The sequence below is a fragment of the Petromyzon marinus genome, chromosome 40 (assembly GCF_048934315.1).
Source record: "Petromyzon marinus isolate PM22_M1 ecotype Great Lakes invasive population chromosome 40, UKy_Petmar_22M1.pri1.0, whole genome shotgun sequence".
Lineage (NCBI taxonomy): Eukaryota > Metazoa > Chordata > Hyperoartia > Petromyzontiformes > Petromyzontidae > Petromyzon > Petromyzon marinus.
This window is the reverse complement of record NC_133706.1, coordinates 1,127,650-1,152,500: the sequence shown is the minus strand read 5'-3', so window position 1 is coordinate 1,152,500 and position 24,851 is coordinate 1,127,650. Positions and strand designations below refer to the sequence as shown.

The window sequence follows — 24,851 nt, the reverse complement described above, 5'->3', positions numbered from 1 at the left end:
CTTAAACCTTGGGATCACGATACTGCTGATGATGACGACGATGTACCTGTGACGATTACCAGTGACAGCAGTTCATGTCGATGATGGTGATGCGAGCGATGCCGGTTCATGTCGATGATGGTGATGCGAGCGATGCCGGTTCATGTCGATGATGGTGATGCGAGCGATGCCGGTTCAAGGTGATGATGGTGATGCGAGCGATGCCGGTTCAAGGTGATGATGGTGATGCGAGTGATACCGGTTCATGTCGATGATGGTGATGCGAGCGATGCCGGTTCATGTCGATGATGGTGATGCGAGCGATGCCGGTTCAAGGTGATGATGGTGATGCGAGTGATACCGGTTCTGCGGGTGACGATGGCGCCGATGGCGGCGGCGGCGATGCTGACGCTTTGGTGGTGCCTGCCGATGCCCACAGACACTCGCAGCAGCTTCTGCTTCCTGAACTTCGAGAGCGGAAAGTGCTCCGTACCCAGGGCCCTGAACACCACCAAAGCGCGCTGCTGCTGCAGCGCGATGCCCGGCGAGGGCTGGGGGGACCCCTGCGAGCTGTGCCCACGGGAAGGCGAAGGTACGGGCCCGGCTCGCACGCTCGCACACACGCACGCACGTACCCACGCACACACACACACGCACGCACGCTCGCACACACGCACACACGCACGCTCGCACACACGCACGCACGCACGCACACACGCACACACGCACTCCCTTGGGAGGGGTGCCCGGGGTGGCGACCCCTCTCCGCCCACCCCGCCTGCCCCTTTTCACCTGCCCCACCTGCCCTACCCCGGTCGCTCTGCCCACCCTGCCCCACCTGCCCTGCCCCACACACCCCGCCCTGTCCCACCTGCCACACCCACCCTGTGGTAATGCTGTACATTGATTGCACAGATGTTGTGGGTGTACTCCGTACGTGTGTGCGTTGAAGCCTTGTGTTGCGTGGTAGTAATAATAATGATGCCGTTTCTTTCAAATGACCATTGAGGCATTGGTGCTCCATCCTGAGCCAGTTGAAGAAATTCCACATTCCTATCGTGGAGTTTGAGACTGCCGATAGGATGGCCACCGTTGACTTCCCCCACAAAGTGGTACTGATTTTTAATGACCACGGAGGGATGATGGGCCGAGTCCAAACCCACCGACCAGGATTTGAACTCGTAACCTCGGGGACTGCGAGCCGCGTAGGATGAATGCAGGTAGGACAAGGAGTGGCGATAGCATGGCGGCCGCAAGTGGAACATGCCCGAGAGGGCGACCGCCACGGAGATGGAGCGAGGAGGATTGGTCCGTGCGCAGGGATTAGGAGGGTGGCACCGCGGGGCCACGGGGGATGGCGCGTCGTTGATGCCTTCATCCGGCAGTGGATAGACATGCAACCGCGAAGGGCGATGGTACAGCCCGCACTAGGCGTCGGCGCAAGCACTTTTATTAACTTCTGAGGTGCTCATTGTCAGAGGTGGAGAGCTCGGTGAGGGAATGAGGCGATGTAAGAAGAAGATGCTCCTTGACGACTTTAACGGAAGGAATGCGTACGGTGAGAGGACGAAGAGAGGTCAGGATTGGACAGCGTTCTTGGGCCAAAGACCTGCGCCGTACGGCGGACGACTATGAGAGAGAGAGACGGACCGGCCATCTAATTCCCTCACCCTCCTCTGCTTCTCTCTCCGCTCTCCCCTCTCCACAGCCGGCTTCGAGGACCTGTGTCCCCTGGGAGTGGGGATCATCCCGGGCCCTGGGGACACGCGCGAAGGTGACGCCCACGCAGCACCGTAGCGACACGACTGAGAGGGTGGCGCGGTCCGAAACACGTGACCGCAAATACTCCGCGCCGTCCGCTACGCAGTGGACGCTGACGAATCCGTTGTGACGTAGTTCTAAGAGAAGGAGCAGGAGGCCGCGTGCGCCGGTGTCATGGTAACAAAAATTTCACGCGTTTATGAAAAATAAACGCGCCGCCTGCAAATTGCGCAAGTGTCAGAATGCTCAGCAACATCGCCCCCTGCTGTTAAACTACCCCAGCGGAGGGGCGGCGCAGCGGTTAGCGCGCCACGCTCCTGATCCGGCGAGCCGAGTTCGATACCCGCTCACGGCCAACACCAGCGACGATTATTTTAACCGGTCCTGGGCCTCCCTCCCATTGGTCGACTCAGCCTCACACGAGTACCTGGTGCGGTGTGTAATCGTCGCCACTCGGGAGACAAAGACGGCCGGGCGTGGTGCTGGGCACCCACCCCCTCGTGCGCCGTGCCGGCCTTCGTAGGCGTCCGCAAACAACACTTGCGCCCGACAGTCCGTACGAGGCTATACGGGGGATCTTTGTCTTTGTGGCGTGATTGTTGGCATCGCGCGTCCGCGTGTGCGACCGTGCTCCCAGACATGAACGAGTGCGTAGAGAACCCGGGCATCTGCACCAACGGGCAGTGCATCAACACGGACGGCTCCTTCCGCTGCGAGTGTCCTCTTGGATACAGCCTCGACTACACGGCCATCAACTGCATCGGTGAGCTTGCCGCATGGCGCGGCGCTTTCAGCTGCGCCCCTGCGGCCGTCTGGAACGCTCTTCCTTTCCGATATTAGGAAGCCACCGGAGCGGTGCACTTTCATGTCTAGATTCCAAACGCATTTCTTTCGGACCGATTTGTTGCGTTTATTTTGTTGTCCTTCCCTCGCACTGCGAAAGAAGTTCAATGTGCACACGCACTCGCAACGTACACGCACGACGTGGCTGGGAACGGGAGCCTAAACATCGAGACGTCGCGGCACGTCGGCCGTTTATTCACCCGGCTCACTCGTCACCGGGACGACGCCTTCCCCCCCCCCCCCGCCCCCCCCCCCCCCGCGGCCCCCCACCCCTCCCTCGTCACAGACACGGACGAGTGTTCCATCGGCAACCCGTGCGGCAACGGCACGTGCGCCAACGTGCTGGGCGGCTTCGAGTGCGCCTGTGACGACGGCTTTGAGCCTGGGCCCATGATGACCTGCGAAGGTAAATCTCCCCCCAATGAAACGGCGTGAGCGACGGCTTCAGCGAGGCGTTTGATTGCCACGTCCATCGCGGCCCACGATTGCGTCCAGCGATGACTGCTCGAGCAAGTAAAGCACGGTATATCAGTAACTGATGCGTGAATTGTGACTTTGCGTGCGTGACTGCGTGTATGTAATTGTGCGTGCATGACTGTGCGTGTGCGACTGTGTGTGACTGCGTGCATGACTGCGTGTGCGTGCGCATGATTTCGTGACTGCGTGCGTGACCGCGTGTATGTGATCGTGCGTGCGTGACCGCTGCTGAAACGCGTGCCCAACAGATGTGAACGAGTGCTCCCAGAACCCGCTGCTGTGCGCCTTCCGCTGCATCAACACGTTTGGCGCCTACGAGTGCACGTGCCCCGCGGGGTACACGCTGCGTGAAGACCGTCGCATGTGCAAGGGTACGGCGCGCGCACGCAAAGACAAAGGTCCCCCGCGTAGCCTCTGACGGACTCTTGGGGCAAGTGCTGTTAGCGAGCACCTATGAAGGCCAACATGGCACACGAAGGAGGCGGGCGGCCAGCGCCACGCCCGCCCGCCCGCCCGCCCGCCTTTGTCTACCCAACTCTGACTCGTGTCGCCGGTGCCCTAGCCACTGCACTACCGCTCCTGGCACGTCCGTGCGTACTGCACGCATGGACTGAAACACGTAAACGTCTGGGTGGCAGGACGAGGCAGTGGTTACACTTGTGCATCACTGCAAAAAGTGCTTGGGTTCAGACTCGGGTGCCATTCTGTGTGTGGAGTTTGTATTCTCTCCCTGTTTCTGCATGGACTTACTCCCGTTTCTCAAATTTCCTTCAATAACTAAAAAACCCCCACAAATTAGCCGGCATTGATTTAAATATCCCATTGTAGCAGGGCGCTCCCGAAAAAGTCTTCACACTGAGTGGGGCTTTCCTGGTTAAAGAAACAACAATAATTATTGTTAAGATGTTTAAATACCAAATAAATACCACACTCTATTTGGTGTTTGAACTTCTTCACACCACGTGTTTTATTGGCAGAAAAGGTAAAACCTATTCTTATTTTTCATACTTTGATACTGGCAAAAAAGGCCCCATGAAAATAATGACATTTTTTATTACAACATCATGAACCTGTGCACTCGTAAATGTGTGCGTTGAAAATAGCGCCTAATGTTTGTTTTTTACCGTCAGTTGCAGCACTTTGATCTGCAGAGTAAACGGGAGTAACAGAGTAACGACGTGACGCATTCATCCAGGAAACGAGCCTCATGAGTCTCGGTCGCTTCTTGCGGAGGGTCCCGCATTTATTTATTACGTTCGACAAAACTCCCGTGAGCCGGATGCTCAACTCGCAGGAGTGAGCCAGAGTTACCCGGATAAAACCCACCACACCCTAACAGTCCGCCGTACAGACGGACCCCCGTGTCAGCAGGCTCTCCCCACCGTGTCCTGTCCAGCGCTTCAAGGAAACGAGGCAGATTTTTAAAAGAATATGGGATGCGTTCCTGAATCAACAATTTTAAAGCCACCTCACGCACCGAGACCCTTGGGCCCAGTATCACCAAGAGGCACGCCCCCCTCCAGCCCACCCTCTCCGCCAGCCCCCCCGCCCCCCCTTACCCCCCCCCCCGACCACCCTACCTCCCAGCTCCCAACGTGCGCAGATCCTAGGCCTCCCACATGTTAACCGCTCCGCTCTTCCCCAACAAGCTCTGTGAATGAGGACGCGCACGGCGCGGAACGCCGGGCCGCACGTTTACTGCCGGGGTGTAGCGCACGTCGGAAATGCGAGCGGAGAAATATCTAAGGAAGAAGCGGACTAGATCAGCTGCCACCCGCGGTGCTGGCTCGCCGCAGGCGCTTGCGCTGCCGTCGCGGGCCCTCGGCGGGAACCCGTTATGCTGACGGCGCTCCGAGCTGCTTCGCGGCGCTCCGTGTCGTCGAGGTGCCTTCCCGCGGTGAATCGGCCGTCTCGTTCACTTTGCGCCGTTGCCCGCGTCCACAGACCTGGACGAGTGCGCGGAGGGGCTGCACAACTGCGACTCGCGGCAGATGGTCTGCAAGAACCTCATTGGCACGTTCATGTGCATCTGCCCGCCGGGCATGGTCCGCAGGCCGGACGGCGAGGGCTGCACCGGTGAGTTTAGTTTCGGGGGCGCGCGTGAACGCCACGGGAAACCCGCTGGCACCGAGACCTCTCTCCAGCCAACGAAAGCACAGCATGCCACGAACATGCGTGTTGCATTTCATGTATGTTATGAACGTATGACTTATTACGCACCGTACATAGCCAACCGCGTTAATCGGAGGTGCGAACGATGGTCTACGCTCTCGGGTAGTCACATGACCTCCGCCCGTGATCTGATTGGAGGTTGCCATCCCAGTTGCCCACAATGCCGTGCGGCGACCAGATTTTTCAGGGTTTTTGGAAACTACGGCGTTTTCTTTTTCGTTCTCTGAGAAAACCGTGGAACAAACTTTCCTGGCGACGATTGTGTCATGGCCTAACGGGTGGCATGGTCAACAATGGTCTCCACCAGGGCTTAATTTCATCCGGAGCACCCTTGGTCTGAGCTCCAGAAATTATTTCCCCTCACGGGGGATGAGGATGGGAGTTTGGAAAATATTCCACGAGAAATTCAGCCCTGGTCCTCGTCCACATCACCGCGTCGTCCCCTACCCGGCTCTCCCCTACCTCGTTACGCCGCCGTGCCGACCGTCGACCTCTGGACGACCCCTGCTGTCCGGAACCCCCCCCCCCACCCAAGACGAGAACGAGTGCCGTGCCAAGCCGGGCGTCTGCGAGAACGGACGCTGCCTCAACACGTTCGGCAGCTACCGCTGCGACTGCAACGAGGGCTTCGCGGAGAGCGACAGCGGCGTCGATTGCCTGGGTACGCGGGAGGGTGACACGGGGGGGGGTGGGGGTGGGGGTGGAGGGGGGGGGCAGGGGGGCAGGGGGGGCAGGGGGGGGACGTCCCCCAGGCTCCGACAAGCCCAGTGCTAGTGTCGCTCAAGCCCTGCGGGGTGACTTGTTTCTCCGCTTGCTCGACGTGGGTGGCGCGGTGTCCGTGCAAAGCTGGACACGTTGCAAGTTTTGAACGTTGCTCCATGATTACGACTGCAGCTTCGATTTCCTAACAACACACGATGAAATAGTGCCCGTTGTTGTTCCGCGTGCTCGGTGGACCACGCGGAGCGCCCCTTGGGCAGAGGCCACCGGTCCGCCCCACTGCGGGCCGTTTTTTTAAATAAAATGCCGTATTCTGTGCATTATAAGTCGCTCTGGGCCTAATATATAATGATTAAAGTTAAAAAGATGGTCACGCTTCAACACACACACACACACCCCCAGCTTAATGCCTTTCAATCTAGAGAGCGGAGCTTGAAACAACAACGCCTCGAAAGCAGCGACAAGACTGCAGTCGTGCTCACGAAAAGGTTTCAATTTTTTCACATTGTACTTCTGTGAACACAACCCACCTCTGCCACGACACACACCGTCTGTACACACACACACACACGCGCACCCTCACGCCCACTCCCGTCAAACACGCACGCGCGCAGACAACCGCCAGGGCCTGTGCTTTGCCGAGGCGGTGCAGGGCCTGTGCCAGATGTCCTCCAGCAGCCGGCAGGCCGTCACCAAGTCGGAGTGCTGCTGCGACGGCGGGCGCGGCTGGGGCGGGCACTGCGAGATGTGCCCCTTCCCCGGCACGCGGGAATACCGCAAGCTGTGCCCGCACGGGCCGGGCTACACCACGGACGGACGCGGTCAGCACGCAGCGCACGCGCACATACGCACGCACGCACGCACGCAACAAAGGCAAAGATCCCCCGTATAGCCTTAACACGCTGTTGGGGCAAGTGCTGCGAGCACCTACGAAGGCCGGCATGGCACACGAGGGGGTGGGTGGCCAGCACCACGCCCGGTGGCCTTTCTCTCCCCAGTGGCGATGTTTACTACACACCGCACCAGGTACTCATTTGAGGCTGAGCCGACCTACGGGAGGCCTAGGACTGGTTTAGATAATCGTCACCGGTGGTGGCCGTGAGCACGAGTCGAACTCGGGTCGGCGGATTTGTAGTGCAGTGCGTTAACTGCTACACACTAAACAATATTCAAATCTTTTGACACGATATTAAGCTCTGTACTGTATAGGGTTTTTTTATTGTTACGAGTGGAGCTGGCAAGATCTCTTGGCCATGATTGGTAGGGACGGTACGCTGCAGTGTGTATCGGCGGGGTCGGTGCACTGATCTTGTGGCGCCACGGTGGCTAGGAGATGCTAACTACCTCGCCTGGTATACAGGAGGTCGTGGGTTCGTGCGTTCCATCCCAAACCCTGCGTGTTCTCCCTGTGATCGCGTGGATTTTTCTCCGGCTCCTCTAGTTTTTGCCTCGACATTTAGAATCAGCTTCCCTTTTAGAGTATTTGGCTGCTATAAATGTCCACGTAAAAATCCACTTTTGTTGAACTGTAATTTGTGGTCGCTTCTGACAAAGGGCTATGTAGCTCAGTGGGACCTAGGCTGGTGAAATAAAAATAGAGAGAATGGAGACAATTACATCGCAGGACGCCCATGACAGCTCATTGGGCCCTTCCAGTTGACGTGAATAAAATCTATCTATCGAAAAAAATCATCTCTCTCGTCAGCTCCTTGGGTCACGCCGGTCCCTTCAGCTGCACCGCTTCTCAACGCCTCACTTTGGGTGACCGTCTGGGGTAGCTTCGGAGTCGGACGCCTAACGGAGGCGAGCGTCGTAGAGGCGGCGTCCGTCACGCCACGCGAGCCGAACGGGGGGGGGGGGGGGGGGGGCGCGGCCCGCGTGTCTGCTGGACGTCTGCGAAAAAAAGAGCTTCGTAGCTCATCGGATTCCTCCGGTATGAGCAAATAAATATTCTGATTCTGATGTTTCCCCGCAGACATCGACGAGTGCAAGGTGTTGGCCAATCCGTGCCACAACGGGGAGTGCATCAACAGCGCCGGCTCGTACCGCTGCATGTGCAACCGCGGCTACACCACGGACATCACCTCCACCGCCTGTGTCGGTAGGTCCGCGGTGGCGTCTCCTCGCTCGAGGCGTCGGCAGCCCGCGGATTGCGTCGTCCGGGGAGACCGAGTAGTTTTTGACAGTGGACGGCGCTCAACGTGAGACGCAACTCAAAACAACAAGCGGCTGCCCACGTGGAAATGTGTACCCAACTAGGAATTCGTTTCGCATTGAAACGTCTCAGATTTAAAAAAAATGTTTACGCCAATTTCAGATCGAACAAAAATAAATCCCTTCCACGATTTTCAGATAACCCACAGGCGCGTAACCACTTGCGTGTCTTCTCGCCGACAAAAGCGACGTCGCCCAAAAACCCGCGTGGCCCCTTGGGCCTACGCGGGAATGTCGCAGGAGTGACGCAACACCAACGGCGAGGCACGCACGGCGTCAATCGCGGTGGAGCCACCGAGGCCGCCGCCACACCGGCAGATCGACCCAAAGCACGCCGCCGCCGCCGCTGCACGGCGGTGCGACGTGGGCACCCTGGGAACGAGGAAACGCTTTTTGTTCTATTGACGGGAGAGAGAGAGACGGCAGGAAAGGGGGAAGTGCTGAGCCTGGACTGGAACGAGAGCAGAGTAGTCGATAGCACCAACGGCTGAGGGGAGGGAGGAGAAGGAGCGACTTCCCGCCGAGTGAAATTTGACTGGGACAGGATTTGGCAGAATGCTTTGGGTGCTGGATAAGATTAAAAAAAAAAGCTTGAATTAAAATAATAAATTAAACTTGTAACGTGCAAAAGTGCTCCTGTTATATATAAATATATTTTCGGACAATTGATGAGTGGAAAGAAACCGGAGCGTCTGGAGACCACCTAAACGTGTGATGGGGAAACACTCTATCCCATACAAACGGAACATTATTGTTTTCTTCTCCTGGCAAGCAAGGGAAGGGAGTTTCGTGACATTTGTGTGATCCACCAACCCTTGCCCCTGCAGCGCTGTGGAGGCAGACACGTTTTACTTGTCACTACATTCCTTTGGCACCATTATGTGTTGCCTCTGCAGACTTGGACGAATGCTCACAGTCGCCCAAGCCATGCAATTTCATCTGCAAGAACACGGAGGGCAGCTTCCAGTGCTCGTGCCCACGTGGCTACATCATGCAGGAGGACGGCAAGACCTGCAAGGGTGAGCTCTCTCTCTTGCTCTCTCTCTCGCACTCTCTCTCGCTCTCTCTCTCTTGCTCTCTCTCTCTCACTCTCTCTCTCTCGCTCGCTCTCTCTTGCTCTCTCTCTCGCTCTCTCGCTCGCTCTCTCTCTCACTCTCCCACTCTCGCTCTCTCGCTCTCTCTCTCACTCTCCCTCTCTCGCTCTCTCGCTCTCTCTCTCACTCTCTCACTCTCTCTCTCGCTCTCTCGCTCTCTCTCTCACTCTCCCTCTCACTCTCTCGCTCTCTCTCTCTCACTCGCTCTCTCTCTCACTCTCCCTCTCTCGCTCTCTCTCTCGCTCTCTCTCACTCACTCTCTCGCTCTCTCTCTCGCTCTCTCGCTCGCTCTCTCTCTCACTCTCTCGCTCTCTCTCTCTCGCTCGCTCTCTCTCGCTCTCTCTCTCTCACTCTCTCGCTCGCTCTCTCTCACTCTCTCGCTCTCTCTCTCTCACTCGCTCTCTCTCTCACTCTCCCTCTCTCGCTCTCTCTCTCGCTCTCTCTCACTCTCTCGCTCTCTTTTTTTCTCTCGCTCTCTATCTCTCTCGCTATCTCTCTCGCTCTCTCTCGCTCTCTCTCGCTTTCTCTCACTCTCTCACTCTCTCTTTTTTTCTCTCGCTCTCTCTCTCGCTCTCTCTCTCTCGCTCTCTCTCACTCTCTCGCTCTCTTTTTTTCTCTCGCTCTCTATCTCTCTCGCTCTCTCTCTCGCTCTCTCTCTCTCGCTCTCTCTCGCTCTCTCTCACTCTCTCGCTCTCTCTTTTTTTCTCTCGCTCTCTATCTCTCTCGCTCTCTATCTCTCTCGCTCTCTCTCGCTCTCTCTCGCTCTCTCTCTCTCGCTCTCTCTCGCTCTCTTTTTCTCTCTCGCTCTCTATCTCTCTCTCGCTCTCTATCTCTCTCGCTGTCTCTCTCGCTCTCTCTCTCTCGCTCTCTCACTCTCTCGCTCTCTCTCGCTCTCTCGCTCTCTCTCGCTCTCTTTTTCTCTCTCGCTCTCTATCTCTCTCTCGCTCTCTATCTCTCTCGCTGTTTCTCTCGCTCTCTCACTCTCTCTCTCGCTCTCTTGCCACCTCCCAACGAAGGCCGCTCCTTTCTCCACCGGAGCCACCCCGCAAAAATGACCAACAACCTGTGCGTACGTGTGAGCGTGCGTACGTGTGAGCGTGCGTACGTGTGAGCGTGTGAGCGTGCATACATGCGTATGTCCGTGTATATATATGTGTGTGTGTGTGTATGTGTGAGCGTGCACCCTTGGGTGTGCGAGTGAGCGCCTAACACGGGGCGCGCTTCGTGTCTGCCCGCGTCGTGCCACAGACCTGGACGAGTGCGCCAGCAAGCAGCACAACTGCCAGTTCCTGTGCGTCAACACCATCGGGAGCTTCAACTGCAAGTGCCCACCCGGCTTCGCGCAGCACCACTCGGCCTGCATAGGTGAGCACCCCGCACCCCCACCCGCCGACTCCCACGGCAGCGCCCCGGGCCCCGGACGAGAGTTGGTGCGACGCGAGGGGCGACGGCGACGTTTCTGTTTGGAGCCCGCGTGGAAGCGGCGTGGGTCGCGCCAAATCTAACGATGTCGACGTTTAGCTTCGCGCGTCGCATCGCCGACGTTCCTGCAAACCGCATCGCTCGCGGTCGCCCAGGGGGATTGTGGAGAAGCGGGAGAGGCAGCAGCTAGGCGGGGAGCCGGCGGCAAAAGTTTCCCAAGCTCTGCGGTCCTCTTTTCATTGAGATATTTTGAGGCAATGAATGAGTGTAAATGCACGGGCGTGTATTGTGACCAGACTCATGCCTTGATGTCTTTGTCTATAGTGCTGATATTAACACACTGTTTCAGGCTAAGTTAACCGAGGCAATTGGATACCCGCTGGCTTCCGATGGCCGTGCAAGACCCCGCAGGTCACCGGGGTAGCAGGGACACTCAGACACACACAGGTACATAAAGTCAAAGATCTCCCATCTAGCCTCTTCTAACACTGTTGGGGCAAGTGCTGTTAGCGATTAGCAGCACCGATGAAGGCCGGCACAGCACACGAGGGGGACGGGTTGCCAGCACCATGCCCGGCCGCCTTTGTCTCCCCAATGCTGATGACACCGCACCAGCTTCTCAATTAAGACATGAGTTGACCTAGGGGAGGCCCAGGACCGGTTCAGATATACACCACCGATATTTGCCGTTAGCGAGAATCAAACTCTAGTGGCAGGGTTCGTAGCGCAGCGCGCTAACCACTACACCACTGCTCCCCACATCGGTACGCAAGACAAAACACAAAGACACCCCATATAGCCTTGCCAGACTGTTCGGGCAAGTCCTGTTAGTCAGTAGCATCTCTGAAGGTCGGCACGGCACACAAAAGAGGTGGGTGGCCCCAGCAGCACGTCCGGTCGACATAGGTACACGGACACACGCGGACACGGACACGCACCTATGTAACCCCACGTGTCCGTTCCACTCAGACAACAACGAGTGCGTCTCCCAGCCGAGTTTGTGCGGCGCACGAGGAATGTGCCAGAACTCTCCGGGCAGCTTCTCCTGCGAGTGTCAGCACGGCTTCTCCATCGATGGGACTGGGGTCAACTGTGAAGGTCAGTCAGCGGCACGCCAGAGCTCAGCTCTTCTCCATTGCCCCTCCACTTCCCTCCCCTCCCCTCCCCTACCCTTCTCAACCCCTCCTCACCCCTCTGTCGTGACCCCTCCCCTACCCTTCCCCAACCCCTCCTCACCCCTCCGTCGTGGTCACCCAGTCCTCATCCCTTCCACGCACCCGTCCATCTAAAGCGTGGCTTTTTTTTCGTACCATTTTTTTTATTACGTGAAGCTCCTCGATCGAAGGCGCTGTGTAAATACACAATGAGAATAGAGATGAGGTCTGCGCTGGCGCGCGAGACCGCCGGTCTCATTCCCCGCCTCACTGCACCCTTGCAGTGCGGCGTCAGGGTCAGAGTTGTTCACGCGCCCGGTGTGTACTCAGCGACTGGGGAAACAGCAGCTGCATAAGTTGCGGTGAAAGCCACGCGTGTCATTTCCGTGTTCGCGATGCACGTGTGCGTGGGTGTATTTGTATGCGTCGGGAGCGGCGGTGCAATGGTTGGCGCACTTCGACGCGAACGCGGCCACCCGAGTTCCACTCTCGCTCACGACCAATAGTGGGTGAATATTTGAACCGGTCCTGGGCCTCCCCTAGGTCGACTCGGCCTCAAATGAGTGGACTCAACCCATTAACCAATGACTGGACAAGAACGAACAAAAACCCCATCACGTTAGATCTGGTCCTGCGCTTTATCTGGCTCAATTCCAGCTTTGAGATTTAAAATATCTGTTCGGCCGTCATGCAACGAATCTCACTCTCTTACGGCAGAGCGACTAGAGGAAGTGCTGCCCTCTACTGCGTATGGACCCCGTGTGGTCACCTGCAGGTAGCTCTATATCCACTCCCGTTGGCCGTTATCACATCGCGAAGGGTGTCGCAGCGCTCCCGCGAGAGATCCATGCGGGACGTATCATCTCCGTGACGCCGACGACGGCTGTGAAACACAAACACACACACAGAGACGAACAAAAACCCCGCGCTCGCAATGCCACCCGTTTTTTTTCTGCAGACGTGAACGAATGCGACGGCAGCCACCGGTGCCAGCACGGCTGCCAGAACATGCTGGGCGGCTACCGCTGCTCCTGCCCGCAGGGATACCTGCAGCACTACCAGTGGAACCAGTGCATCGGTGGGTGTTGCAGCGGGGCACACGCGGGAGGGAGGGGGCGGGGGCCGCTACGACGTCATCACGCCGAGCACCACCCCCCCCCCCGCTTCCCGCGCCACGTCCGCGTACCGGCGTCCTCCCCGTCTAGCCCCCCACCGTTCTTGGGGCTTTCAAAGTAAATTCTTCCTGGCGGCGGCGGCGACTTGGCACGTGGCCTGTAACCCCGCACTGCGGATCGCGCGGAGCACGTGTCGTCGGCAAGGGCTCAACACGAGGGTCGGTGGACTGCCGCGCGAACGTTGTGCGAAACTTCCCTTGCCGTGGGCGTCGAGGAGGTGCCATGCCCTGCCCTGGCACGCCAGGAGAAGGCGGTGGTGCGGCACAAATGTGGACTCCCGCCCGTTCCGTCTGTTTGGGATCGAATGTTTCCCCCTCGCACGCCTGGGATTTCTCCGGGTGCTCCAGGTTTCCTCGCACATGTAAACACCCGTTAATTGGCCGATTACAGCTTCATATATGGAGGACCGCAGAGCTTGGGCAATTGTTGGCACGGGCTCATCGCGTGGCTGCCTTCACGCTTGTATGTGGTTCCTCTTCGCATCTCCCTGTCTACAAGAGTGAGCGAATGCTGCGTGGCGTGTTACAAGTTGACATTATTCTCATGATGTTCATGTTATATTTCTGGTTATGGCTACTACGTAATGATCTGGCAAAATTGGTATTGCTCTCCACCACCCGACACAGCCCCGCAAATTAACTTGTCACGTGGTGCACAAGCATTTAACGATCCTTTCATTATTACTTCGGCTCACCGGTAAATTGAAGAACAATAATAATATAATTATAACAATTCTCATAACCAAGTGTAGTGAAACTACATCAAGCATCATCGGGGAAAATCTAGGAAGTCGGCATCAAATCCCCCCCAACCCAAACGAATCCACTTACATCGTGCTGTTCGTTATCGTCATCATTACCATCAGACATGAGCTATCCACTGCTGGATGAAGGCCTTTGCCATCTCTCCTCACGAAGCTATTAAAGCCACTAAACTAAAACTAGTTTTTTTATTTTACCAGGTAAGGCCCACTGAGCTACGTAGCTCTTCTTCAGTGGCTTATCACGTGGAAATTTAGAGCAGCCAAATGCTCTCAAGCGCGTGGTGTTGATTCTAAATGTGGAGGGAAAAAACAGTAGGACCCGGAGAAAAATCCACGCGACCGCAGGGAAAAAAATGCAGACTCCAATTATAGAGCAGGCGTCATGATCGGGTTCGAACCCACGATCTCTTGCGCACCAGATGAAGTAGTTAACATCTCGCCACTGCGGCGCTGCAACCATAGGTATGAGCCCAACCAAATACGATCCAAGACTGGAGCCTGGGGGCCAGGTCTGCCACCGTGACGCCGCCACTCTGCGCGTTCGCCCCTCCCCCGCCCACCCCCCCGCACTGAACCATGCAGATGAGAACGAGTGCGCCAACCGTCAGCTGTGCGGCTCCGCGTCGTGCCACAACACGCTGGGCAGCTACAAGTGCCTGTGCCCCTCCGGGTTCGCCTTCGACCAGCACGGCGTCGGCAGCGGCTGCCAGGACGTCAACGAGTGCTCCGGCTCGCACGCGCCCTGCAACTACGGCTGCTCCAACACCGAGGGCGGTTACCTGTGCGGTTGTCCCAGCGGGTACTACCGCGCCGGCCAAGGGTGAGTGGTTCTCGTCGGGGTACGGGCCTAGCGCGGACGAGGCGTTCGCGTTCGCGTGTAAATGCACGTGGCGGAGGAAATCGAGGAGGGCTCGGAGTAAACCCGCGCGGATTCGCGCGAGTCGCCGCCGGTCCGAGAGCTCGCGAGGACACGAGCGCGACGACTCAAACCCGCTCGCTCTCGAGCCTCACGCTTCCGCCGTTTCTCACCCCCCCCACCGCCCGCCTCGCCCGTGCGCAGGCACTGCCTCACAGGCCTAGGCTTCGCCCAGGTCAACGGCGGCGACGAGGGCCTGGAGGAGTTTGACGGGGCGGAGCTGTCGGAGGCGGCGGAGGGCTCCGAGGACGCCCTGTCGCACGAAGCGTGCTACGAGTGCAAGGTCAATGGCCACGGCAAGGCGGGGAGGCTGCGGCGCAGCGCCAACGGCACCGGCGGGGAGGTCAGCCTCGTGCACCGCGGCCGTTGCGCGCGCCGACACGCGGCACTCGGAGATGTTCGTCCTCGGAGCTGGAAATACGCCGAATGGAGCCGAAATTTTCTTTTTATATATATACGATGGCCGTTTTAATTTGTATCATTGACCGAGCTGAGACCAGCACCTTGCTGTGCCTCCGAACGTGATTTTGACGAGGGTGGCTGAAACTCAGACACCCTGTACCCTAATACTCCGACATAGCGTTAGCCCCCCTGAGCCACCATCTCATCCCACCTCCCCCCCCACCCCACTCCCCCCTCCCTTATCCCGCGCTCGCAGCTGGAGCCCATGAGCCTGGCGAGCGTGGACCTGGACGCGCCCGTGACGCTGCGCCTCAACGCCTCGGCCCTGCGTCCGGGCGAGCCCTTGCTGCGTTTCACCCCGGCGCTCGCCACCCTCAACCGCCACGTGCGCTACGCCGTGGTGTCGCGTGGGCCCGGCTCGCGCGCCTTCCGTCTGCAGCCCAAGGAGAACGGCGCCTGGCTGCAGGTCGCCGGTGCCGGCAAGGACCAGCACGCGAGGCGGAGGGGCGCCGGCGAGCTGCGGCGCGGGCCGTACGCGCTCGAGATCGTGGGCCTGCCGACGTTCAAGCGCGCCGAGATGCGGCGCATGGAGCGGCAGCACGACGCGGATTACTTGCTGGGCGAGCACGGCGCCGCGCTGCGCATCAAACTGAACATAGACGTCTACTAGGCCCGCGCGTGTACTAGGCCCGCGCGTGTACTAGGCCCGCGCGTGTACTAGGCCCGCGCGTGTACTAGGCCCGCGCGTGTACTAGGCCCGCGCGTGTACTAGGCCCGCGCGTGTACTAGGCCCGCGCGTGTACTAGGCCCGCGCGTGTACTAGGCCCGCGCGTGTACTAGGCCCGCGCGTGTACTAGGCCTGCGCGTGTGTGCGTGTAAGCGGAGCGGGCGGGCGGCCCGGCGTTCGCTGGTGCGCGCCCACGGAGGTCGGAGTGGTGGGGGTCGGGGAGGGTAGATCGTCGTCGCGGCCATTTTTGGCGATTTGTGTGGAATTCACATGTTTCAAATGAAATATGAAGATCGTTTTGACATTTTGTAAATGAAACACACTCCCGGTTTTGTCGTCGTTTTTCTTTTGTTTAGGAAGGTCCCAATGGACTTTTCGCAGACTGTAATTATGTCGAATTTATACTTAATAATGCCAAAGTTACAAAAGTAAAAAAAGTGAAATTATGGAGATTTTTGAAAATTTCCCCCCAAGCGCAGCGCTAAATCCACCCCACGCCGCTGTGAGTGTGAAATTCTCAGGGCCACGAGCGGCTGTCATAGGTCATAGGTCATCCGTTGCGTTTGTTGTTACCGCCAACTTACCACGAAAACAGAAAATAATATCCAGGCATTCTCAATTACAGTTTTGTAGTCCTCGATTTAAGCCTCAACTCCTGTTGCTTGAAATGTCGAAACTGAGGATAGAAACGGCCCTTAGAGTGTTTTATTCACACCGATCACTGAGCATTTAAATAAATTGGGCTCTCTGGTATTTTAATACCATGGACGGTTACACTGACGTGTTAACAACACTGGTGTTATTACTGTAGTCATTAAAATCGTATATTTATTGAATGCTACCAAATGACTTCAGTACAAAGTTTCTCTCAGCCGCTTTCTCACCCCTTTCCACGAAACGTTATTTTATATCTCAGGGGCCCTTTCGACAAGACACGGACAATGAAATTAAATCGGCTCAACGCTTCAGAGTGGTCGTGAATGTTTTTAATTGCAGCACTGATGATAGCTTCCACGGCACCAATTAACTTACCAACATAATAATACACCAAATTGTAATTTTAATGGAATAATTTCTCCGTATGACTTTAGCTCACGTAACACTTCACCTCGTTGGACAAAAAATTGACCTCGGCGTACCGGCGATCGTCGCCATTCACATTAACACACCAACCCGAGTCGTCAGACTGACGCGAGTCCCGAATTATTAACCGTGGCTTAATTATATAACCTGTAAAAAAATGTTACAGAAAGCGGCATAAATATAAAAGGGCAAGTATTCAAAATGCAATTGGACCGAGCGTTGAGCTATCGTCGCGTTTGCCGTCGCGCAGTGGCGAGCACTGTCACGGAGCGGCACGTCATTCAGATCATCGAGTTACAATGAGAGCAGGGAGCAAGTCTGCCCAACAGCGCTCGGCAACTTACCGCTTGACGTTGCCCGCACGTGGTAGTTACGTGGTAGTCACGTGGTAGTCACGTGGTAGTCACGTGGTAGTTACGGCCCGTGGCACGTTGAGGGCAGTGGGTTTCACCGGCCAACTCTGTTCACGATTCCCCGAGTTGGTGAACAGCCCAATGTGACTCGATCTCCGACTCGTTCGGCCGGAATCCATACATGCAACACGTGCCATTTCCAAACCTGCGGACGCTCCACACCTGCTAATGTTCAAACACAAACTTTCGTGGCCTCCCAAAAGGACATGAGATAGGTATTACATCCGAAAGTGATTGGATGATAGGAAACTATGAAGAAGGAAGATATACCTTTAAAATGGCTTTAATTGGTAAGCACTGCTTCTCATATGAAAGTAAGATGTACACTTTCACCACGGGTGCCTGCTGTGGCGATGAGGCTGCTATGGGGTGCCTTGCTAGTATCACTGCCTGCAACGTGTGGAGCTGCAGCAGCAGCAGCAGCGCTTCTGGAAAAACCACAGAAAAAAGACGTGCTCTCCTGTCGCAAGCGATTAAAGAGTTGGCGCGCAGCTTGAGGAATGGGGTTGGGGATAGAGCCCCTACCTCGTGAACTCAGCGATCCATCGTCGGGGCTTCAACTCGGCACGTGACGGTCGTGGACGTGACGGATTGTATCTTCCTTCTCTTGCTAACGGTGCTCGGTGTGTTGTCGTCACACGCGCCGCAATTTATGGTGCTAGCGGAGGCTTTTTGCTGGGGCGGACCCAAAGCACGCGTTGGCTGTTTGAGAGAAGACCTTTCGCGGGGAAAGAAAACGAAATGAATACACCGTGGCGTGTCGGATTAAAATTGTCTCGCCAGGACATCCTTCGCCGCTAAGTCTTAAAGACTCCCTTCTAAGGAAAGGCCCAGGTTTTCAAAATCAGATTTTTTTTTAAAATTTCCTATCGGATTTTCCTGCGCCGGCGGTGATGTCAGGTGGCCCGCGAGACCTTCGTGAGGCGTCTCTCCGTCCTCCCCTCGGCGTCTCTCCGTCCTCCCCTCGGCGTCTCTCCGTCCTCCCCTCGTCGCGGTGCCCGCATGTCTTCTCCTGGTAGAGCTGGAGAATCCGCGAGTCTCGTCTCCTCGGCCAAACCCGTGCACGGCTCGTTCCGGCAAAGATGTCACTCTGGGGGGTCGTTGGCCGGTTTGCGCCGACTGCCAGCGCACTGCTGATGAGGCTGGGAATGATCCTTTGTTGGGAAAGCCTTGAATTTGACACCACGATTATTAGTGATGGGGGGGGGGTGTTTTTAAAGCATTCACTGTGGTAATTCATAATGCTTTATATTAGGTGTTGTGACTTTTCAGAATTATTATTTAATGTTTTTGTATTTTTATAATTGTAGCATTGTGTCTCATAGAAAAAAAAACACAGACTTCTGTTAGTAGGATCTTCTTTATAGCTTGGTCAGGTATAGATCACATACCTCTATATGTTTATTTGTTATTTTTAAACGATGAAATAAGTTGAGGGTGAAGCTTACAAGGTTGCCTGAATGCCGAAACCCACAACAGCAATTTTGTCAGCAGTATATTTTACTCGCCCCCCACTCCCGATTCAAACCCCTCCACTCCATGTTTATACATCACGGTGATTAACGGCGGTTGAAATATGCATCGTTATTTTGTGTGTTTGTTTTACAATGTATCGAATTTTTTTTACTACAATTTGATATAATGTACAAAGTGAAATGTCGAATACGTCTCAATGTACTTTCTCTTGAGCTTTAACGGGGAGGTGGGTGGGAGGGCTGGGTGATGTTGGCTGTAAGTCGGTCAGTGATCGCCCAGGGTTGATAGATGTTTACCCTTCACGGGTCTAACGTGACTGAGCGTGCCAGCAGCAGCAGCATCATCATCGTCGTCATATTTAAATGTTGAGTTTGTAACTTTAAAGTGGCACAGTCTTACGCGACGTACAGCAACATTGGAGACGTGACCTCTGTGACCTCCGTGACCTCACCACCTGTCCCCTTATTTGTTTGACAAATTCTCGATATGTGAAAAAAAATAATCTGTTTAAACTTGAGCTACTTTTATGAAGTCATCGCGTTATGAAGGATTACCAGCATTGAGGAAGGGCCTGAGGATTTATAAAAACATTGGATATTTACATTATTGACTTTTTTGTATCAGGTTTAAAATGAAAACTGATTTTTTTTGTACAATAAAAATTGCGTGGAGCAACCTGTTGTCCAACCAATGGCTTTATTATGATTTAAAAATTATAATTCAAACAAACCCATCTGTCTCTATATCTGAATCATCTCAAGCCTCCCCGTAAATCACGTGACGTCTGTGTGGCCACCCCCACTCTGAACCCCTCCCCTCTCCTCGCTGCCCACTGTGAAAACAGACGCCGGCCACCCCGTGCAGCAGCGTGAAGGCCTTCGTGTCGCCTCTTCCTCCCCATCTAGCGTCTCTCCTGGCTCCCCGGGCTGCCGTTTCTCCGTTCCCGCATCTCCGATTAGCACGGTTGGCTACGTACGGTGCGAAAGAAGTCCAACATCAGGCGTGGTTCGTCCATTAGGGGCGTTGGTGGCGCTGCCCCACCAAACAGCTGGAGATGAGAAATGATTGTCCTATTAAAAATGCTTTATTGTTTTGTTGTGTTACATTTTTAAAAATCATAATGATTCTTTCAACGTAAATTGCCAAATAAAGATAACATTTTAAGTTCATATTAGAAACCGCTGCAACACCACAGTCTGATTTGTACCTCGGGGCGGCTGTGAAGGCGTCCCGAGTGATAGATGTGTCCCCCTTCATTCATTGCGATATTCTTAGCATTGTAGCCACGCCGCTTTTGAACCCATTCAGGGCGGTGGTGAAAGAGGCGCCCGTGGCTGGGATGAGACGGCGGCGTCTCAACGCGCGAGGTGGCACCGTGCAAACGGAGCAGCTCGCGGCCTGCACGCACCAGAAGGCCGTGTCAAAGGGGTTACGTAGCGTGGACTTGAGGGTCACGGGGACAAGCATTGGAGTGCTTTGTTGTTTAGTTTCGTATTGTTTATAAATGCTTCACCGTTGGTAGACAAGACAGTAACATCACGTTCACGGGAAGGCCAATAACACGACGAGGAGGTTCTTAATGAGAACACCGTCTTGTCAGAGGTCACTCACGACAGCCCCATCTCGCGGTAATGTCAACCAGCCGCCACTGACTAACAGCACGGGAATTTTCCATTCTTTTACTTCCGATTTCCCCATTCTCTCTCCTCTCCATTGTCTTTCCGGCTTCACGCTCGTGCGTCACGTCCCTGACTCCACCTCCTCTCGTCGTGCAGACACTCCGACGAAGTCGCTCGTGGTACCGCTCTCACAATTGAATACAAGACGTTCGTTTATTATTTCATTTGTATAATAACGCTACTATTTAAATTACATTAAAGGGTAAACAACTATCAGATTTGGTACAGAATTCCACGATGCATAGCGGTCCAGATATCTTGTGACCCCCATTTAATTCTGTAAAAAAACTTTTTATTTTAAAGTAAGTTTTATTTCAATGTTAGGGGTCAATTATTTTTTTTTGGGGGGGGGGTCACAAGACATCTGTACATGTATTGAATTAAATCTCCAGCCACCCTCCTCGAGTGAAAGAAAACTGCGTTGTATTTAAATTGAAAGACACAGACAGACACATTGGCTTCATGAAGAAGGAAGCTAGAGGAATCGTGAACGTAACCCAATGAGCGGAGCTGCGTGCAGTCAGCAGCCTCATTGCAGCTGGTTACCATTGTCTCAACAGCTATTGTTATTTTCTTACAGTCGCGAACAATAGCTGCTCATTCATTATCTAATTTAACCAAAAGCTATTTTTTTCCGAGTTAACGCATGACCCGTTAGATAATGAACAGCTATTGTTTCCGACAGTCACAAACAATAGCTCTTCGTTCATCAGATAATGAAACATGCCAAGACTGTACAGAGTGCGCACGTGTCTGGGAGGAAACAATGCCTTGTTCATTACAGTTGCTAATAGACCAAATAGGGTTTGTTGTTTGTGATCTAATGATGCCTATTACCAGGCGAGCGTGTGTGTGTATCGCTCTGTGTGGGGAGCGGTGGCACAGTGGTTAGCGCGCTGCGTAGGCAAACGAACCTGACAAACCCGAGTTCGATTCCCGCTCACGGCCAACACCAGTGACGACTATCTGAACCGGTCCTGGGGCCTCCCCGAGGTCGACTCAGCCTTAAACGAGTACCCGGTGCGGTGCGTAAACATCATCACTGGGGGAGACAAAGGCGGTCGAGTTGGGGGCATTGGCCACCAACGCCCTCGTGTGTGCTGTGCCAGCCTTAGGCGCTGCTCGGGGATCGGTCCTCGGACCGGTCCCCTTAAAACAGAGACCCCAGTCACCCCGTGCCGGACTAAGCTAGTGCGGGGCCTGTAGCACGATGTTATAAAGGAGCCCTAAATAAAAAAAACACAAATATTAAAACACTTTTTTTTACTTGCATAGTAAAGTAATTGTATTTTTTTCATTTACTATACAGCCAGATAATACGGCAAATCGCTAACCTTAAACACCCAGTCGTTCGTTAAAGTTGAAGGCGGTATAGTACTATATTAATAGAGCAAGTGCAGAATCACAGAACCGGAATCGATAGCTTGAAAGCGTTTAGCGCGGGGCCCTTGAAAGTGCGGGGCCCGTGGCTTGTGAAGCTACTTTTGCTACTAGGATCATCCGGCACTGCAGTCACCTGCCCCCCACGAAGTCCACGGCTCCGTCGCACGTGCTGACGGCGTGGGCCTGGCTCGCCTGGCTAAAAAAAGACTCCGGGACACTGGGGGAAGATGAAGACAAAAGCCACTGTCTGCAGACCCTTCGTTCTCTGAAGACAAAAGCCACTGTCTGCAGACCCTACGTTCTCTGGAGACAAAAGCCACTGTCGGCAGACCCTTCGTTCTCTGAAGACAAAAGCCACTGTCTGCAGACCCTACGTTATCTGAAGACAAAAGCCACTGTCTGCAGACCCTACGTTCTCTGAAGACAAAAGCCACTGTCGGCAGACCCTTCGTTCTCTGAAGACAAAAGCCACTGTGTGCAGACCCTACGTTTTCTGAAGACAAAAGCCACTGTCTGCAGACCCTACGTTATCTGAAGACAAAAGCCACTGTCTGCAGACCCTACGTTCTCTGAAGACAAAAGCCACTGTCTGCAGACCCTACGTTTTCTGAAGACAAAAGCCACTGTCTGCAGACCCTACGTTTTCTGAAGACAAAAGCCACTGTCTGCAGACCATACGTTCTCTGGACGGGATAGGTCGAGCAATGGGGAGGCCCCCACCAAGCGCTGCGAAGATTGTCGTCGCTTCGGCCGTGCCCCGGTAACAAGTCGAAGGTCAGGAATCACCTTCCTGCCCGGTCCTGCGGCCAAGCCACTTATTATTATTATTAACCCACACGGTCTGAACACCAAAAACACCCTGCCGTCGCTCTTGACCGTACGCTCACCATCCGGCCAGCACCTACCAGTAACACGGGGTCAAAGGTCAAGACGAGGTTGTGAACCTCGTGCGGACATTGCCGGGCACCACCTGGGGCAGCTGAGCCAGGGACAGCCACGCAACGCTTCACTCGCCCAACGTACCTCCTGTCGCGCTCCTCAACCCGGCTCAGCAGTCGGCATACCTCCTGGAGCACTGAGACCAACTCCAGCTCGAGTGGGCTTCCTGCCCTAGCCCACAATTGAACCTCCAGACGCCCGCAGGGGGAGACATTCTCCGAAACGACCAACTCTGAGCCCAGCGAAGCCCTCGCACTGACACAGGACCTCCACATTCCACGGCCACCCCCCAACGCACGCACAGCTCTGAAATCCCGCATCCCCGACTGGAATCCACTCCAAACCCCTACACACCGATGCCAGCCGCTCCCTCTCGATGGCGCAACTCCCGGTTGACTGCAAACGTCATCGATACACTAAGCGGTGAAGCCCCCCCCCTACCCAGGATTCCAATCCTCGAGCGCTTGAGCACAGGGGGCAGGGGAAGGCGATTGCGGCGGCCGCTTGCCTCCACGCAAGTGGAGTGCGAGGAGCAGAACGGCGTGGGACTGTGGCCACCACCTGTTAGTCGAGACGATCGCCCCACGCACCACCCGAACTCCTGGCCCCGGGAGATTCCGTCCCCCGGTGGCATCGCGACCGCTCACTCTGCTCTCACCTGAAGCCTTCGAATGGATCGCTATAACCTCGCCATCAAACTACAGCTGCTTCCCCGGCCACACGATGATGAAAAAGGTGCTCCGTAAACAGCACTTGGTCCCAAGCGTCTGCTTAAGGCTACACGAGGGATCCGTGTCTTTGACAAACGAGGGAAGGGCTAGATATCACCGGCTCGTGCACGGGAAGTGGTACGTAATGAGTGGCCCTTTTAACCACGTGCAATTAACTAGCAGGCGTGGCCTGCTCGATAGAAGACCGCTCTCTTCTCTCGTGACTCTCAGAGACGCCCCATGCTTCATTCATTCTGCTGCCCGGTAGGTTCGGCCTCGTGGTCTCCAGTTGCTGGCGCGCTAGCGGATAAGGCAATGGCTGCCATGCTGTCAGCGACGTGTAGGCGACTAAACGGGGAAGGAAAGTTGTTCCTCTTCTGCTACACCTCGTCGCTGCTCCTTTACAGATGCATCGCCTGGGAGCGCAGTGGCTTTCTCAGCCGTGTTCCTTCCACAGCGGCGCAGCTTTCGCCATCTACGCGGACCAAAACTTCGGCCGCTTGCCCAACCGCACACGCGAGAGGCCCAGGGGGTGGAGGTTGACGGCTGTCTGCTGCCCTACCGAGTTGCGACCGATTGAGAGGGGAGGGTGGAAGGTATGGGGAGTGGGGCGGTTGGATCGGCCATTGAACGGCACGGCGGAGAGTTTTGTGGGGGCTATGAGTTTATTTTCCCATACGGGCTGTACTCGATTTACGAAAGGGGATGCGTTCTTTGAAAACAACGCGTTAAACGAAATGTCGTAAATCGGAAATTACTTTTCTCATTAATAGATTTTTGTTTTGGTCATTCAAACTCGACTCCTAACCTAAAACAAAATATACACCTATATCACTTTTCACAACACTAAAATAATGAAGAACGGGGATATGAAAACGGTTGAATAGTTTAAAAGAAAAAAATCACCTTTTCAGGGAACTCTCCAAAGATGTTGCTGCATCTTGGACTGACTGGCGAGGCGTTGTCGGAGGCGTTGCTTCTGTTGTGATGCGGACACACCGTCACGCGGCAGCCGATGGATGACGCCAACCTCCCTCGTGGCTTCCCGTTCGATTATGTCACTGCGCGTGTCGTAGAGAAATTTCGTTAACGCGGAAATTCGATTGCGTTAATCGGGGGGAAAAAAAATTGCGTCCGTAATTTGTGAATTTACGTTAACGCGAATGTCGTTAACCGAACGTTCGGAAAGCGAGGGATACCTGTAATTGGGGGGAACACTCACGGGGAACCCCCAGATGCGAAGCTCTGCATTGTCCACCCTTATGGTGTGTGCGTGATTTTTAATTTACAAACAACCTGGATGGTCAATTTCTTATACACGGGACTCCTCTACTTATGAACATTCGACT

General features: G+C 55.1%; 1 protein-coding gene and 1 long non-coding RNA gene across 5 annotated transcripts in view; one reads left to right on the top strand and one right to left on the bottom strand.

Moving 5' to 3' along the window:
• The window catches only part of FBN2 (fibrillin 2), a 140,806-nt gene extending 121,414 nt beyond the window's left edge, over positions 1–19,392 (top strand). For all 4 annotated transcript variants that reach the window (XM_032968706.2, XM_076073001.1, XM_032968705.2 and 1 more), the window contains 16 exons: positions 419–571; positions 1,688–1,753; positions 2,378–2,503; positions 2,870–2,989; positions 3,309–3,431; positions 5,005–5,136; positions 5,768–5,893; positions 6,567–6,773; positions 7,928–8,053; positions 9,063–9,185; positions 10,509–10,625; positions 11,652–11,780; positions 12,795–12,914; positions 14,357–14,594; positions 14,835–15,033; positions 15,349–19,392. In XM_032968706.2, coding sequence (XP_032824597.2) covers positions 419–571; positions 1,688–1,753; positions 2,378–2,503; positions 2,870–2,989; positions 3,309–3,431; positions 5,005–5,136; positions 5,768–5,893; positions 6,567–6,773; positions 7,928–8,053; positions 9,063–9,185; positions 10,509–10,625; positions 11,652–11,780; positions 12,795–12,914; positions 14,357–14,594; positions 14,835–15,033; positions 15,349–15,762 — 2,519 coding nt within the window. In that variant the 3' untranslated portion in view covers positions 15,763–19,392. The remainder of the gene's footprint in view (positions 1–418; positions 572–1,687; positions 1,754–2,377; positions 2,504–2,869; positions 2,990–3,308; positions 3,432–5,004; positions 5,137–5,767; positions 5,894–6,566; positions 6,774–7,927; positions 8,054–9,062; positions 9,186–10,508; positions 10,626–11,651; positions 11,781–12,794; positions 12,915–14,356; positions 14,595–14,834; positions 15,034–15,348) is intronic.
• A 78-nt stretch (positions 19,393–19,470) lies between these two features.
• On the bottom strand, positions 19,471–23,985 carry LOC142930504 (uncharacterized). The gene is made up of 3 exons (XR_012946439.1): positions 23,451–23,985; positions 19,999–20,189; positions 19,471–19,839 (listed from the first exon to the last, which is right to left on the bottom strand). It is a non-coding gene; the product is annotated as an uncharacterized LOC142930504 (long non-coding RNA).
• Positions 23,986–24,851: the final 866 nt, after the last annotated feature.